This window comes from Manacus candei, unplaced genomic scaffold (genome assembly GCF_025592945.1).
Source record: "Manacus candei isolate 608988 ecotype Guabito, Panama unplaced genomic scaffold, ASM2559294v1 h1tg000002l, whole genome shotgun sequence".
Lineage (NCBI taxonomy): Eukaryota > Metazoa > Chordata > Aves > Passeriformes > Pipridae > Manacus > Manacus candei.
The window spans coordinates 14,556,923-14,574,630 of record NW_026138050.1 but is presented as its reverse complement, the minus strand read 5'-3'; the positions used below and the strand labels follow the sequence as shown (position 1 = coordinate 14,574,630).

The following is a 17,708-nucleotide window of genomic DNA, read 5'->3' as shown; positions in this document are numbered from 1 at the left end:
GATGACAGGATGACACTTGGTTTTTATTTTACCTTCTAAACTCTGGACTTTGCATTTTTAGCAGTGACCAACCCAAAAAAGTTTCACATGCAGAGCCCACCAGCTTTGCACGTGGTTTTTAAGTGATTTGGGTGAGTCCTTAGAGTGTGGTGCAGTCTCAGCTGAGAGCAAGGGCAGTGTCAGCTCATGGGATTGCCCTGGTTTAAACAAAGTGCTGAGTTAGCATGTCACATCCAGCTACCTGCATTATGCAAGAGGGAAAGAATTTGCCTGATTGTAGTCCTGTCAACACACAGAGATTGCACTGGTATAACAAAATCAGCTCCTAAAGTCTTGTTTAAATTGGGTCTGGTTCCTATTAAGAAGTGTTAGTCCAGAGAGCCACATGTTAGCAAGGGCCAAGCAGGCTCCAGTTGCATCAGACTATTGTTTTTTATTGGAATCCTCTTCTCCATCCTGCATGTTTGTTATTCATCAATTCCAAAGTATCAATCAAAAAGATAAGTGGCATCTTCTGGTCCTGAGTGGAATTTTGCTGGGTGGGATTTCTAATAAACTTGTAACTGCTTTCACCCTGGCCTTGCCTTTTTAGTTTACAATGAATAAATTCCCATTCCTGAGAGCCTGGAGCCGAGAAAACTTGCACTTGGAGCCTCTCTGTCTTTAACTTTTTAATTCCAGCTGCATGTAGTAGAGGCTGGCACGGCCATCTGTAGTTCCTGAGGTGTGCCAGCCCTATGTGGGCAGAAAATGGAATATATATGATGTCTTTCTGGAATGTTTGTGGCTTTGTATAATTGTCCCATCTACAGCAGTGGAATTATTCTTGAGAAATCCTTATCTGTCCATAGATCTCTGGTTTATAAGGCTGCTGTTTGAACAGCTTGTTTGAAGTCCTTGCCTTAGAGATATCCCCCGTCCAATTTTCAGATCTCGTTTCCCTCCCACTCTAAAATGTAGCTTTAAGTTGGAAGCACTTTTTCATTTGTAATAAAGGGAAGTTTTGGAAGTGTATTCTGCATATCCCCAAAGGATTGCTGCACTCTTGGAGCGATGTGGAATGTCAGAACTTCCCACATATGCAAATTCACCAGGGAAGCGCAGACAGATCCTGCCCGAGAGCTGGGATTGAAGGGGCTGTACAGGAAGCTATTCCCAAAGGCTTCCTCTGTCATCCTGCTGACTCGTGCTGTTGCTGTGCAGCAGGAATTCAGTGTACAGACAGGGATGCACGTCAGGGATGTGTGATGGAGGAGCTCCAGGGGCTGAGCCGTGGCCCTGCGTTTGTTCAGGCGGAGGAGTTTGGGTTGGTTTTGGCCTTGGCTGTCTGGTTTTGGACTCTGAGGTACCTTCCCTAGGAAAACTCCAAACCCACATTTGCATCCTGAACACGAAAGTGGAAGAAAAAGACTCTCTTCAATGTCTTCAAAAGACTTTGCAGTGCTGTGGCCTTATCATTTTTCTCGAAGAGCAGAGCCCCCAGCCTGCCAAAACATATCTCAAACACATTTACATCTGCTTTGCATCACTGCAGCCACGCCCACAGCCTGGACCTCTCCATCCCACAGCTCCCAGTTTGCAGTGGGTGCCCCAGCGGGCTGGGCAGTGCTGGACTGAGGCTCTTGGTTTCCATCCCTGCTGCTCCATCCTTCTGCTTCTCCGCCTCTGCAGTTTTTTCAGTGCTGGCCCCTCGTTCCCAATCCAGCAGTGAAGCAAATGCTCAGTTTCTATACAGGCTGTATTCATAGTTAAATTCAACTTTTAGTTCATTATTCTTTAAGTGTATTTTCAGAAAAGGTATTCTGTGGTAGGAATATCGTAGTTTTTGAAGCAGTTGGAACCCCCTGCAAGCACCGTGTCCCCGTGGGCTTGGGTCGCTCTTGTTTGGGCAGCTGCATTGTTCAAACATTTCATTTTCTCTCATCACACCTATTCCTTTCCAGGTGTTAAAATTAACACAGATTGCAAAGGGATGGTCAATAAATGTGAAAAATAATGTCAATATAAGAAGAGCAAATGCCTTTTCAGGCGTGTGAGTGCATCATGGAATTCATTTTCATGACCAAGAGGGTTTACAGGAGGGTCGATCAGTGTCAGGAAAAGCCAGACAGTATCTTTACCAGTTAATCCCAAATAAGGCCCTCTTTTTAGCTTTAAATGTAGGAACATCATATACCTCTTAGGTTTTGGGAGGAACCCTTAGGATAGAGAGAACCTTTCCTCTGCAGCACGCTGCTAAATTTGCAGGACTTCAAGCTTCCCTTGCGGAGCACACTCTTACCCCTGGCAGGACTGCAACATCCCAGACTCACCTTTCCTCAAACCTGCTTTTCTTTCCTGCTAAGGTGTCAAGCTGTGGGTTGTATTGAGGTAAAAAATGTGCTCAAAACCCAGAGTGGTTGCAGAGAACAGGCTCATCTGCTGTTTGCTCTCAGGCCATGGTCCATGAACACGGGCAGTTGTAAACCCCAGGGTGAGGATCAGTCTCGCTCTTCAGCCCATCTTCCATTTGCCAGCAGAGTTTAAAAATACACGTGTAAATATATTCCTGAGCCAGCAGTGGCAGCTGGACCGATGTGTTTGAGCTGCATGTCTGTGCTGGATTTGCCCTTTTCTCCCCCGAGTTTTTTGTTTGGTTGGGTTATTTTATCTCACCCAGGTTGAGAAGAAGATAAAAGAGACTGAAGGAGGATGGACTGCCAGGCTGCAACTTCATTTCTGCAGTTTAACCATAAATGTAAATTGTGGGTTTGGGTCCAGGATTCCCCACTTAAAACTGGCAGATGCTGAATACCAAAATTACACATGTGTTGTTGATCAGCATTTTCCAGACCTGCTGATGTCTCTTAGCTGATCAAAAGTAAGTATTTTGCTAAACAAAAGAGGCATAAGGAAAACAGCAGTTTTCCATAATTCAGAAGATGCCTCTGGTTTCTCTGGCTCTTTGGAGATTATGAGGATAGGTTTAGGGGTTTGGGTTTTTGTAGTTTCTTTTGTCTTTCCAGTCTATAAAGTTCTGTTTCTTATTACCATTGTTTCTGCTTTCCAGAGACCTAAGATAGCAAGTTGGCTCAGAAATTCCCTTTCTCATTTTAGCCACAGGAAATGTTGCTCTGTTAATTCAAAGTGCTTTTCCAGGTAGGCTGGGAATTTTGTTGGAATCCAGGTGTTTTGGGTTATGTGCTTTTATTTGCACTGAGCTGGAAGTGGTTTCTACAGGTTAGAGGGTGGGACTTGCTTCATTGCTTTGCAGGTTGGAGAAAATTATTTCTTGTGAAGTCATCCAGTGTCCTCTTGCTCAGTCCTGCAGTGTGACCACCACACTACCTGCTGGTGTAAAAGACAGTGATGTGCTTCTGGCTTTCAGCTATATCCATGAAGTATCTGGAGATAAGAAACTGGAATTCACATGCAACTCTTATGAGTATTTTTAGGGCTCTAAAGAAAAAACCTTCATTAATTCTTTTTCATGTTATTCTGCGTAGCCGTTCAGAGCAGTCAGGTGTGTTGTGCCTGCCTTTCCTGGTGCTTCCACAGCTGTTTTCCAAGAAGGATAGATATGATGATGTGAGGGTCTTTAGTTTGTATCTGATAATATTTAAATGTTCAGTAAACCTCTGTGGTGTGTGATGTTACACACAAACCATCACATGGAAAGAGTAGAAATTGGTCAGCGTTTATTGGGGTTATAAATCAACCCATTTGATTGGGTTTATTAACATAAGTCTTCCTTAGTTTTGTGTGAAGAAATCTCCTTTTCTCCAGGCTGAACACCACCAGCTGGGGACGTTTTCTAAAAGAATGAAGTAAATGTGTATTTGCTGCCTAATCATGGAAATGTTTTCTAGTCCTCTCTGAGAAAAAACTGTTTAACTGGGAAAGTGGTGAAAAAGGTGAAGGTCTAGAAAAGTAAAAATGAGGGACCTGTGGGTTTGTGGTCAGAAGCAGGAAAAGCAGCACCCTGTGGGTACGTGGGGTGGGAGCTCTGACAGCCTTGCAGCTGGAGTAGGGACAAGATACCCAGTTCAGTACCCCTTCCTTTCTCCACGAGCTTTCCTGAGGAGTGAGGGAGACCAGCCTGGCTTGGTTGCTGTGCCCAGTGGTGTTTAACCACAGCTGCTGGTAGTTCCATGAGGAAATCAGATAAACTCTGCCTGGCACAGCCCCTTGGGCACAGCTGGCAGCTGTGGTTGGGAGAGTTTCCCCTCTTGGAGCATCTCATGGAAGCTCTGCCCTCTCTGTTCAGCGTGGCCAAGGTGTTTGATCATCTGCCCAGGCCCCTGCTGGGGAGGAAGGTGCTGCAAGCACTTGCCCTGGGAGTGGCCTCTGGGCATGGCCTGTGCACTGCACAGTCCCACGAGCTGCTGCAGAGCTTCAAGCACAAGTTGATAAATATTTTTTTCCCCCAATTGTTGACATGCTTTCTCTCCAGACAGTCTAATTACAATGCACTTGCTTCCTTCAAATTAAAAACATACCTGCAGGCCTTTACCTGTGAAAACCAAAACTTAAAGTTGAGCTGCAAAGTCAGAGTGACTTTTTGGGGCTGTGGTGAGGAGTCAGTACCAGGGCAGTGTCTCTGCTCTCACAGCTGGGACAGTTCAGTGATTGGAAAGTGTTTTGCAGGGCTGTCACAGCCCCTGGTTTGTATTGACCAGTCTTGTTGCCCAGGTGACATTTCTCTGAGCTTTTGCTTCTCTCTTCATTTCTGCTTACACAAGTTCTCTAATCGTGAAATTAATTGAGGCTTTAAGGGGAAAAACTTTGTGAAGTTATTTTTGGTGTAACAGTCTTTTGACAAATAAAGGTTGCAGAAGAGGGGAGAGAACATTTTTATATAAATAGTGACCCTTATTTACATTTACAGTTGCACATGTCTTGGCACCACCTTCAGCTTGGGCGCTGGGTACCACTTTTGAAGATGCTTCAGTTGATGTCTCTTGTGTATTATGAGCTGTATTATGCACCTTCCAGTGCCTAAAGGGGCTCCAGAAGAGCTGGAGAGGGATTTGGACAAGGGCCTGGAGGGACAGGACACAGGGAATGTCTTCCCACTGCCCGAGGGCAGGGTTAGAGGGGATATTGGGAAGGAATTCTTCCCTGTGAGGGTGGTGAGGCCCTGGCACAGGTTGCCCAGAGAAGCTGTGGCTGCCCCATCCCTGGGAGTGTCCAAGGCCAGGTTGGACGGGGCTTGGAGCAGCCTGGGCTAGTGGAAGGTGTCCCTGCCCAGGGCAGGGGGTGGAACAAGATGAGCTTTAAGGTCCTTTCCCACTCAAACCATTCCATGATTTTATGGCTGAGCAGTTGTGGATGTCAGCAGGACACTCTGGAGTTGCTGTGAAGGGTCAGTGGCTGGGCTGAGCTCCTGCAAGTTCAGAGGGGTTTTGGGGTGTAAAATCCCATCTCCCAACTCAGCAGGTGAGAGAGCTGTGCTGGGGAGGAGGAAGAGGTTTGTGTGAATTCCCTGTACAAGAGTGAGTCTGATAAAGTGAGAAAATAGTCCCCATAAATACAGATTTGGCAACTGTTGAATGTTAAAAATTGGAGAGAGTATTTGCTACTGAAAATCATCTTTAGATTCAGCAGCACCTTGGACCCAAAGGATACTAAATCTCCTGGGCTGAGGGTATTCCCTATATTATTTGTTGCATGAACATCAGACTAGGTTAGTGCTTGAAAAATCATTTAAGATTTGACCAGATAAAAAAAAGAAAACCAACACAGGAAAGTTAGAGAGAAACCAAAAAGAGACTGCAATTAGAGGCAAATACCTTTTGGGGGGGGTTTTTTGGTTTGGTTTGGGGGGTTTTTTGGTATTTTTTATTTGGCTGTCACGTTACATTCCAGAAATCCCAGTTCAAAATTTAGTTTACAGAGCAGGTCAGAGTCTGATGAAATGGTGGGGCAGCATCTTTCATTGTGTGAGGAAACCTCACTGTAGGTATCTGTTTCCTTTCCCTGGAGTGGCAGCGCCTGAATATCAATACTTGCACTCCCAGATTTTTGGCAAAGTGCAGAGAGGGTGTCTTTAAAAGGCCTGGAGAAAACTTCCTCCTGTCTTTCTAAAAAGAGAAAGCAAGAGCTGATGGTTTGCAGAGAAGCACAACCCAGGAGTGAGTTACCCATCAGTGCAGGAAGGAGCTCAAGCCAGTCCTGAACTGCAGAGCCCTTGTTATGACCTTGCTGGCTGCTTGTATCAGTCATATAAAATGAGATATTAAATTATTGAAAGTGAAGAGTTAACACTGTCCATCACAGACTGCAGCAGGAGATTAAACCACTTTCTAGCTGGGAAGGGACTTTTGCCCTGCCCTGGCAGTGACAGGCACTGGGGTTCTCACAGGGAAACAGTTTTCTTGGGAATTCCAGCTCTGTGAGGTAAGATACTGCAGAAGGAGAGGGGTGTGAAAATAGAGCTCAGGTAGTTCTGTAAATTTAATTATGGGGAGAAATGTGATTAAATGGCTAAACCATGGGGACTCTAAGGGAAATGATGGGAAGATAAATAGAGAAGGAACAGCATTATTACAAAGGGAGTGTAATCAATACAGTTTGGATTTTATTACATCAGGGTGAGGAATATTGCTGTGTCCCAGCACAGAGGGATGGTACTGGAAAGCATGGAATCAGAAAAGGAAGCTCACCTGTTGGTTAAACTGCACATACTGCAACTAAACAGGTGAAGTGATCCATGGAGGGAGGAACAGGGATATATAACAAAAGTGGGATTATATTTTTATTAAATGAGTCAGTAAGGCCACGACTGAAATATTGCCATTTTTTTTGTGTCTGTTTGAATTGGTGCTGAAAAGGGTTTCAAAAGCATTTGACTTTCATTAGATAGAGACGTGAGAAGCATCAATGTTTGCCAGAGAGAAGGGAATTTTACTGTCTACTGTCAACAGAGGGATAAAAAGTTTCAGTTCCAGACAGGTGAAACATCAAAAATTGAAACTTGAATGTTATTTTGCCAAGGAATTGCTTATCAGTATTTGTGTTAATCCCCCCTCCCCTGTAGGAGCAGACATGCCACCTTTAACAGCTGCAGGGAGGGATGTAAAAATGGGATTAGATTGGCATAACAGCAACTCCTGACCCAAAGTCTGAGGATAAATGAGCTGAAAGGAAGGTGTAAATGCCTGAATTAGGGACTTGAAGGACCAGGACATCTCTTCTCTCCTTTTTCCCGTTCCTTCCCAGCAAGTGGCTTCCCACTAATTCCCTGAGAGGGTTTTCCTGCTGCAGCCAGGGATGGTGGAGTCACTCCTGTGGCCCATCCCAGTGTTCCCAGGGATGGGCAGGAGGGAGCCCCATCCTCTGCCTGTGCCTGTGCTCTGCAGCCACCAGCTTTTCTCACAGCACCAAAACCTGCTGGAATTCCTCCTGGCATGTTTGCACACGGCCTTATTTATACTCTTGTTTATTTTTGTGCATGCAGAAAATAATCTGTGTGAGTGCCTGCATAGGATTTTTGTGTCGTTGTTAGGAGTATTTTTTAGTGGTTGGGATGGTTCTCTGGTTTTTTTTAAGTTCAGAGAACTGCCTGATAAAAGAAAAGCAAACTGAACAAAGGAACCAAGTACAGAAATTTACTGTTTCTTTTAAAATTCAGGACTAATAAACCCACAGTGGACATCTCACCTGTTGTTATTTTGTCAAAAATATCCTTTACAAATGCTACCATGTCAACATTCAGAGCAGTTGAATTAAAGAAATAAGTGTTTTGGCTCAGTGTGCAGGAGCTGTTAGTCTTTGTAACACTTAGAGGTTTTCAGACCTGGCAGTCCAGTGAAGGAAATGGCTTGTGTTCCTCAGAGATTCGTGATGTGGCTCATTTTTCCTCCAGGGCAGAAAATGCTGTCTACATTAAATGGGTTTGTTAGGAGGTGGGTTGCTGTTGTCTTTGCTTCCAAGAGCCACCTCTGGAAAAAGCAGAATTTGAGGATAAAGCCTGCCAGAGTACAGATTTTCTATCAGCCACTTCGAGGTTGTGTTTCAGCATTTATTTTGAATAAATATAGGGGAGTAAAAGGTTGAGCTTGGCCTTTAGAAATAACACTCCAAGCACCTCACAGCACTTTCTTCCTTGCCGTGTCTGGAGTTACTTGGTTGCACAGCAACACACACCGAAAGTTGCACTTTCAAATAAAATATCAGCTCCTCTGCTTATTCCTTTCTTATTGTCACGTTACTTCAGTGATGTAAATGTGCAGCACCGTGGTGTGGATGTTCTTCCACACTCCATACACCACTTGTGTGGAAAATGTCCCTGTTGGTTGTACTAGTTCCCTGGGGTATGTAGAAGGAGGAAGAATACTCTTCCCAAATAATGCATCTTGGTTTACCCCGTTACAGCTCTACTCCATTAATGACTCTTTTTTATACAGGAATATTTCAGACTCAGCGTAGGAGTCGCTTTGTGAAGTGTCACAGAGTCCCAAGGAATACTGAAGCAAATTTAATTCTCCTATCATAAGGATTTAATAACAAACAAAGCATTAGTTAGGCCATGTTGGTAAAGTTGAAAGGTTTTTACACCTCTTCATTTTCCAAAAGTTTGAAAAAATAACCTTTTTTTTCCTTCTTTGCTCTCCTGTTGGCTCCACACAAACCCTGTGCTGTGATTCTGCAGGATATTGGCTTTTCTCTGTCCCACTTCAAATGACCCCTTTTGAGCATCACTCCTTATGCAGGGATGTGATGGGGCTGGGGAGCATGAGAAAGGAATAAAGAGACTTTTAGAGTCCTTGCTGCCAAACCCAACCCTTTCAGCTGACTTCAAAGCCTGGGGGGCAGAGTGGGTGCTGTCAGTGTGGCCATGGGCTGGTGTGTTTGCCAGGGAAGGAGAGGACAAGGTGGTGGATTCTGCTTTCCCAAACCCATTTTTAATGTCTGGTTTACTGTGGCCTTTTCCCTTTTTCCTCAGCGTGGAGCTCAACCTGGAGGTAATTTTACTGCATGCAGCAGATTGACAAAATAATTCTGCTGCACAGCACGGTAGGACATAAAAAGTGCCTTTTCAAAAATACAATAAACAAAGAAAAGATGTTTGTTTAGGAAAAAAAAAAAAGGAGGAGTAACTGGAGTAGAGAAGTAATCCTGTTGCTTTAAGGTAGCTTTTAAAAATAGAAGTAGTAAGTTATTGCTTCAGCTTTTGCCACACTAAACATGTAATTGTGAGCTGATTGTGGTGAATTCCTCACTCGACAGCCCCCATCGATGGAAGTTTGAAGGACAGGGCCTGACATCTGGAAGCCAGCAGCAGCTCAGGATTTTATTAAGCAGCACTGCCAAATAAAATCCAAGCACTACAATAAATGATTTAGAAATGAAGATTGGCTGTGGGGCAGCATCTCAAAGACGGAGCGAGCGAGATGGAGTTCGGAGCACTGTGTGGGAGCACCAGGGCTTTCCCCTCAGCTTTGGAGCCTGAGGGGGACATGGTGGATGTGGATGTGGGTTTCTGTGGTGGTTGGAGCGCTCAGGAGTTGGAAGATATGGCTGGAATAGACAGAGAAACTGCAAAATTGCTGTCAGTGTGCCTGGCTTCCATTTATTGGAAAGGTTACGGCCGAGGGGTGGTCAGTGTTGTGTATTACAGAGCTAACCCAGGGTTTATAGAATATGATTTTGCCTGGGAAGAAGGTTGTGAGGGAGTGAGTGACCTTATCACCCAGAGCAGAAACCTGCCCTCTTCCACAGGCTCAGCTGGACATATTTATTTCCAGCGTTCACCCCGTGGCCAGAGGCAGACGGGTGCAGTCGATGGTGTGACAGTCGGGTCCTGTAACTGGGTGACAAGTGTCAGGGCAGGGAGGAGACCCAGAGCTGACCCCCATGGGAGCCAGCAGCCATCCCCTGAGCCAGGGGCAGCATCCCAAGGGACACTGGCATCTGGCAGTGCAGAAGAACGAGCCCTTTCCCCTTCTGCACACTGGTGACCTCCACACTTTCCAGGGCACGTCACTGCCTTTCAGCACTGAGCAGGAGATTGCCCATCCAGTGGCAATAAAATGAACTCCTCTGAATTCAGAAAGCAGTGATTAACAGCTCCTTCTTACTCTTTGTGTCTAGAAATAACCCAGAACATCACAACGCAAAGTTCAAGGAAGTAGAAGAAGTGATATGCTAAACAAAAATCCCAAGCTTTCATTTTTTGAACAGGTTTTTGATACAGCTCAGCTTGATACAACCTGCTATTTACCAGCCTGGCCTTTAATATTGGATCTGCTTCCCAATTATGCTTCAATTCATACACCAGTTGCAGAGGGCGTGTGTGGGTGTACGTGCGAGAGAGGGAGATTGATTTTGTTCTTTAAAAATGTGAAGTCTGCACTAACTCTGAAAACCCATCAGAATTTCTAGCACTTAAATGCCATTTCCTTTCTCAGTGTGCTACCAGCACTAAGTGATGTTCACGACAACTCCCTGGCAAGTGGAGCAATGCATGCTGGTTTTCAGAAGGAGAATATTAATACAGATATCAGTGAAAACCAGGCTGCAGATCCTTTCCACAAGTAAAGGGTTAATGTGAGAGCTCAAATTACAACTTGGAAGCGAATACATAAGGTCTTAGCTGTGTTTTTCAGAAGCAGATGAGTGAAAATGGAATAAAGAAAGTACATTTCGGTCCTGGCTGTTGCTGTGTGTTTGAGTCGTCCCTTGTGCCTGGGCAGCAGGTTTGGGTAACCCTACATGCCACCACACACAACATCTTTTTATATTTCTGGTTGTTCTTCCCAGCCTTTTCCTGTGTGCTGTATTCCCGAGCCTTGGCAGTGCTTTGGGAGTCACTGTATTTCATATCTGAGAAGCCCAAAGGAGTGTTGTCTTTGTCTTTCTGCAGCTCTGACTGTTCATTTCTATTTTCTGCAGGTTTGAAGACCTATCTGATCTCAGGTCAGAAGGTAAGGGAGCCCCACTGCAGCTGCTCACAGGCATTGCTTCCTGGCTTGGAGTCCACAGAGGGAGCCAGGACACAGGGAGCATCCTCAGCTGAGAACTCCAGAGACTCCACCGAGCCTCTCAAACAGGTGGAGAAACCAAAGGTGAGTTCTGATCTCAAGGACCAGCAGCACAGACCTCAAACCAGGCAAACCAGGGATGGGGAAACCTTACAGGCTTGTTTATGCACTGCTTTACATGTATATGTGTGTATGTATGTATTTGTTTATATACATGGAGTGACAAAACATGGTTTGAGGGAGGAAAAAAATTACCAAGTAAAAATTCCGCTCACCAAATGACAGGCAATCCCTGAAGTAAGGTGAGCACTTTTTAAAGGTGGTTTCAAAGAAGTATTTCCTTTTATATTTCAGGACTGAGAGGTCAGTGCTGCTTTTTCCATGGTCTGGATTTTATGCGGGGGGAAAAAGAACGTGATTTATGCAGCTACTGTAACTTTTGTGATTTTCTGCTTTTGCTGCTCCTGCCATTCCTCTGGTCATGCAGGTTGTGTACCTGTGAGCCTTTTTATGGGTATTTAACAGACATCCCTGCAGAAAGATAACGGGATTGTTTGTGTGGTGGGAGGAAATGCTCTGAGGGGCTGTGACATTGTTACATCTGTTTGCTCTAGAAACCTGTGTCTAGAGCTGAGGGCAAGGATTTGTATGGATTCAGCTCTGAGGAATGATGACACTTTGTTATGTTCACACCTCTCCCAAGATCTCTTGTCAAGGAAATCTGTGAAACAATGTGTATTGCTTCAGAGCTGTACTGTTACTCTCCATCCTTCAGCTCAGAACAGATTTCCCAAACAACAGATGTCTGTTCTCTCTTTTCACTCGTGCTAAGAATTCCTTATCCTGGACTGCCTGAGCTGGGCACAAGTGTCAGAACCAGGGTCCCTGTCCTTAGACTTCAGTGTGTTCAGTCCTGACTGGATCCCTTCAACACAAGTTTGAGATTGAGCTGGTGGAGTTCATGTGGGGATGATTTTTGTGCTACTCCATTTTTACTCCTTGTTTGTTTGTTGTCTGGATTAGGAGAGCGTGAGGAGGGCCCCTTTACCCTGCCTCTGCACATGGGTTTATGTTTTGCAGTAAAGGCACTGCATTACAGGTGAGATCAGCTGCACTGTCCAAAGTCAAGTGAGCTCCTTAGAGAGCAAGCCAGGCCTGTTTAACTGCAGAAGGCAGCTGTAGCCAACTTTATCCCTCTACAAAATATGCACTGTCTGTGGTTTGACAGCATCCAAGTTGCTGGTGATACGTTTCTATTCCTTCTCCTGTGTAAGAAAGAATATATTTGGCACCCTGCAGGCACCAGCTTTCCATCTCCTTCTTACCTTTCAGCGAAAGCACCAGCAAATAAGGCAGGAAAATCCATCTTAGAGTTTGTGGGGAGCTGTCCAAATGAACCTGTGAGCACTGCCCAGTGCGTGGCCGTGCACGAGTCCAGGTGTGACAGTGAGGGTGGAAGCTCCTTCATTTCAAGCAGTGAAGGAAGAATGTGCCAAGTGGAGCAGCATTGCTGAGCTGTCTCTGGAGCAGAAGGGAAAGAGAAGGGATGAAACAAAGCAGTGAAGCTGAGGGTGCTGTTCTGAGAGACAGTGAGGATGCCTTGGGAATGTCAGGCAGCAGAGGAGGCTGTGACTGAGGACCCTGAAACAGCAGCAAAGTACAGGACTGACCAAGGTTGTTATATACAAACTTACAGTGGCACTTGTTAAAATGATCCAGGTCCAAAATGAAATGTGTTGTTAAGGATCAGCTCTGTGTTTGCAGGTACAGCTGCACCACTGTCCCTGAGCAGCTGATACGTGATGTGGAGCACATATGTGCCCCACCAGGCTTTGTTTGCTGCCTAGTCCCTGATTTTCTGCTCTGGGGCTGTTACTTGGTGTTAATGGCTGTTTAGAGTATCCTCAGTTGGAAGGGGCCCACAAGGATCATCCAAGTGCAGCTCCTGGCTCTTGAAGTGTTTAAGTGCTGAGTGATGGTCTGTGCAGTGCAGAAGTGCCAGCGTGACTATCTGAGGGAGGGAAGGAGAACCTAAAAGAAGCTGCTAAGAGGAGCATCTCGGACAAGTGCCAGCTCGCTTTCAGCTGCCTTGGATACCCTGTTGTGCCACAGCTACTGCAGAGAGTTTGTCTGTATGGGTGCCTGGTTTTACTCATCACCCTGAGCCCTGCTCGTCTGGCCAGGGATTCCTTGAGCAGCCTCACAGTTCAGTGAGCTGGAGTGAATTCTGTGCTCTGAATTCTGTGAATTCCCTGTGGTCTGATAAGCATCTGTATGGTGGATGCCATGGAGTGGTGGAGCAATCCTGTGAGTGCTGAGCACGGGCTTAAAAATGTGTTCTGAGACTGTAGTTGCAGCACAGGAGTACAGAGTGTCTTTGCCTCTCACAGCATGGCCAGGTACAGGTATTCCAGGCTCCACAGCACAAGGGTGGAGGTGCACCAGCCTTCTCTCTGCTGTTACAGTCACAGAATCTTGAAATGGATGGGTTGGAAGGACCTTAAAACTCATCTCATTCCACCCCTGCCATGGGCAGGGACACCTTCCACTAGCCCAGGTTGCTCCAAGCCCCGTCCAACCTGGCCTTGGACACTTCCAGGGCTGGGGCAGCCACAGCTTCCCTGGGGAACCTGTACCAGTGTTTTACCACTCCTGTTGTAAAAATCTTCTTCCCAATATCTAATCTCAATTTACCCTCTTTCAGTTTAAATAAATATGTGTATCAAAAAACGTCCACAAAGAACGACTGCAGTTTAATCACAGATCATGCACAATTTTTGAAAAGGAGTGGGTTTCTTTGGGGGTTTGTGTGCTGGTTTTTTTTGAAGCCTGCAGCTCACTGGTAGGGTCTGGAGATAATAATTTGCAAAAGAATCATGACTTATATGCGACTGTTTTAAATACAAAGCTGTAAACAGTGTCAGTGTAGGAGGAGATGACTCCAGCTCTGCAAAAGAGACTTAAGCAGGAGGGGCAAAATTACAGGCAAGATGAAATATTTTTGCTTTAAAGGGAATAAGTGGCCATATTGGATGCCAAGGATGACTTTCACATTTGGGGCTTGAACAAATGTCAAGGAAAGTCAGGAGGGAGAATGCAACAGTACTTGATCCTTGAAAGGAATTGTGTTTCCTCTCTGGTGTATCTGCAATTCATTTAACTGCAAACTGCAGTAAGTGTAGATATCAATACAGTGCATGTATGTAATTAAAATGGTGAAGACAGAGGCTAAAACTATAATAAGTCTGTAATAGCAGCTGGTTTTTGAACGAAAACACTGTAACCTGCTTAAGCAGTTTTGGTATCAGTTTATTTTCCCTATTATCTTTAATGAAATGCCTCACTTGACAGGGAATCATAAGCTGTTGTAAAAATGTTTTAATCATTGCTTGGTATGAAAACAGAAGGTCCTTTTGCTTGTCTGGGTGTTTGCTGGAAGTGCATTAATGTTTTATTCATGGCAGTGAGGCCACAGCACACGGAGCCCTGTGAGTGCCTGCAATAGAGAAGGAACTTAATGATGTTCACTTGAACACATGGGGAAAGTCAGAGGGACTTCTGCCTCTTCCCAAGGGTCAGGCTGCTTTTCTGAGCCCTTTGTCTCCTGGTTTAACCCCGAGAGCTGAGTGTTTGAGGTGGCCTTCCTAATTTATTAGCAAGATCAAACAGGGAGTATTTTCTTTATTTATTGCTGGAGGTGTTTGGTTTTTGTTGCCATTAACTGACTTCTGCCATGGATAAATCTATTAACTAACCCTCTAGGAGTTTAGAGGGCTTGTTAACCTGTTGCCAATTTGTTTTTCAAGCCATCTAATAATGCCTTCCACAGAGTGGTCAAGACATTCTTGGCATTTAGTCCGAGATTATTTTTAAACACAACCGTTTGAGAACCAGCTTCGTAATTTCTTCGGCTGTGCTGGTATTTGTTCAAACTGTGCAGGTTCAGAAGTGGACAGAAGTTGCTTTTCTGATGCCAGTTAGGAAACTCAGAGTAATTTCAGTGCACCAACCTGGACTGTGCCCCTGAGGAACAGCAGATATGATTGTCTGCTGGCTTCTGAGAAGGCTCAGGGTCTTCCTGAAAGCCTTTGGGAGGCATTGTGGTGAGGTGGGTCAGCAGTCACAGGGAGAGTGGGCTGGGAGAAACACCTGCAGATTAAACATTCTGGGTGATTCAATTTCAGGCATGACACCAGAGAGAGAAAAGGGGCTTGGGTGAAGAGTCAGTTCTGAAAAGACTTAACACCCTGGTCTCTGAAACCAGGAGAGAACCTGAAGGCAGAAGTTGTGGGTTTGAACCAGAATGACAGACTAGAGAGACTTGAACGTGCCCCTCCTGAGTCCAGAAAAAACAGCTAAAATGAACATGGGCTGTTGAGTTTGGGACAAAAGGCTCAAAGTGCTTTCTGAAAAACTTACCAGGGTGTTGAGTGAATCCCCTCCCACACATCAGCAGACCTCTGGTGAGCCTGGTCGCAGTGACCATCCCCAGAGCAGGGGAGTTGCCAAGAGGGCTCAAGCACAGGGTGCTCTGAGCAGGATCCTGGCAGGACTGGAGGAGAGAGCGAAGAACTTGGAAGATACAATTCTGGGGTTCGTTCCCCTAAAGAAGATCACATTTTGACTCGTAGGAATTAGCTTGTTTTAAAAGCTCAAGTGCAACGTTTCAGGTTGCTTCCAAAACGCGCAGCCTGGAACTAGTACCAATCCCGATGGGTTTGCTTTCCGTGTTCCCTGTGACATTTGCTGAGTGTTTGGCTTCAACAACATACAACAGCCTGAGCTCCACTCCCCTGCCTCAGAGCTCTGTATGAAAAAGTATTTCCCTTCCTTAGTTTCAGATTTGTTGCTTTCCATTTCCCTGTACTGCTCGTAATGCATCACCCTGTTTCGTGCTTTTTCTGGATTTTGCTGCATTTTGTGCTAAGTCTTTACTCCTAATGCCATTCAGGTCCCTTTGCAGGCAGTTTTTACACAAGAAAATTGCACTCCACCTACTAAAGAGCATTTTACTCCCCTCGAGGAGGTCCTGTGCTAGTATGCAGCGATTACAGTGTATCTGTGATCTTGCACTAGTGAAGCTTTCCTGGGTTAGATTTAGCTCCAGTGAACAGCAAATCTGTGATTTATTTTTGAAACGGTGCATTCTGTTCCAGTCAAGTTTTGCTCCCTGCTTCCCATTCTGTAGCTTTGTTTATCTTTTAGCCATGCTGCAAGTATACAAGTGGACCGCATTACAAATTGCATAATACTGCAAGGACACCAGAACATTCCTGGCTAAAATTTTTTTGTCTCATTGCAGCCTTGCCCTTCATGTAGTACTACCCTTGCTCCCCACTGCGATGTCAGCGTAGAGGAAGGAGCTATCCAAAATGGTTGTCAGGATGAGCATAAAAACAGTACAAAGGTAATTGAAGTATTTCTCACTCCCCTTCTTTTCCCTTATTTCTCTGCTTCCCTCAGCTTTCTCATTTTCGCTCCGCTGTTCCTTTATTCAAGCTCTTGAGCAGCAGAACGGATTTTGATTTTGAGCAGTTGTGTTCTAAAATTTAGTTCAAGTCCCCCGCCTCAATTTTCAGAATTTTTGGTAATTTTATGGGCTCAGATTGATACTGAGAAGGACCTAAAATTTGGACTCATTCAGTTACACTGAGGCTACTCAGAAGGCACAAACAGCACTGCCAGGCTCTCCATCCCTTACCCCCGTGGGCTGTGTCACCTCACCACAAGTGATGTGTCTTGCCAGTGTCTCCTGCATTGCAGCTCTAAGACACACAGCTGAAATTCCCAGCTTTCAGTCCCTTTGCATCCATTTCTGACCAACAGATACAGCACCTTACATGTTCCTCGTGCTGCTGCTGCCATGATTGCTTTCCTGAAGCCACCTACTTCTTCCTCTGCCTTTCCACACGTTGCCTGTTTGTCGTCTTGTTTGTGGCCTTCACAGCCCCTGCTCTGCCTGTCACCTCTCCCTCCTGAACATTAAGCTCCTGCCTAAATGCAGACTGGGGACCAGTGCTCATCACCTGGCTGTTATATATTCAAATAAGTTTAATGCTTTCCCTCCTCAGAGCGAATCACTTCATAAACACACTCTGAGAGAACAGTCTTGTTCTTCATGTCTGGCTTAAAGCTTTTCTCGCCTATAAAGGTGGTTGAAAACCTTGCCAGCACTTACTCCACTGCTCAACCACTCAATTACTCTGTGTTTGTCTCTCTGCTCTCTGTCTGTACTTGACCTGTTGTCTCATGCCTAAATTGTAAGCTCAGAAGCGAGGCCTGCCTTACTGGGCTGTAGGGGTGTGTTACACAGCAGTTCTGTGCCAGGATTCCCAGGAAACAGCCTAAGAAAAGAGTCAAATAATAATCCCTTCAGCCCTGAGGGAGGTGGAGCAGAGTGGCCAGCACATACTGCTCTCAAACCAGCACGAGATCTCTAAGACAAAAACCCTGGGAGACGTGCAGGTGGGCAGGAGATGTTTCTTCTCCACGCTGCCTCTGCCCACGTGCCAGGGATCTCCAGGATCCAACTGCAAACAGAGATTGTGCTCAGGTACCGACTGCCTGGTGTCAGGAGATGTCTTCATTGGAATTATCCTTTGAGTTCCTTCCTCCTGCAGCTGTACTGGCTTCATGTGTGTGAATCAGCCAGTCATCTGACCCTGCTTGGAGGAGGTCTGTGCAGAGCAGAGGAAAAGGGCTGTAATTTTGCTGGAAGAAACATGTTAGTGGAGACCAAATTGC

The 17,708-nt window shown here is 45.4% G+C and overlaps 1 protein-coding gene across 2 annotated transcripts in view; it reads left to right on the top strand.

The window, feature by feature from the left end:
- ADCY9 (adenylate cyclase 9) overlaps positions 1–17,708 on the top strand; it is an 85,305-nt gene that overhangs the window by 35,726 nt on the left and 31,871 nt on the right. Inside the window, exons 2-3 of one of the 2 annotated variants that reach the window (XM_051780074.1) lie at positions 10,876–11,048; positions 16,267–16,371. In XM_051780074.1, coding sequence (XP_051636034.1) covers positions 10,876–11,048; positions 16,267–16,371 — 278 coding nt within the window. The remainder of the gene's footprint in view (positions 1–10,875; positions 11,049–16,266; positions 16,372–17,708) is intronic. The other variant, XM_051780083.1, reaches the window with a different exon arrangement.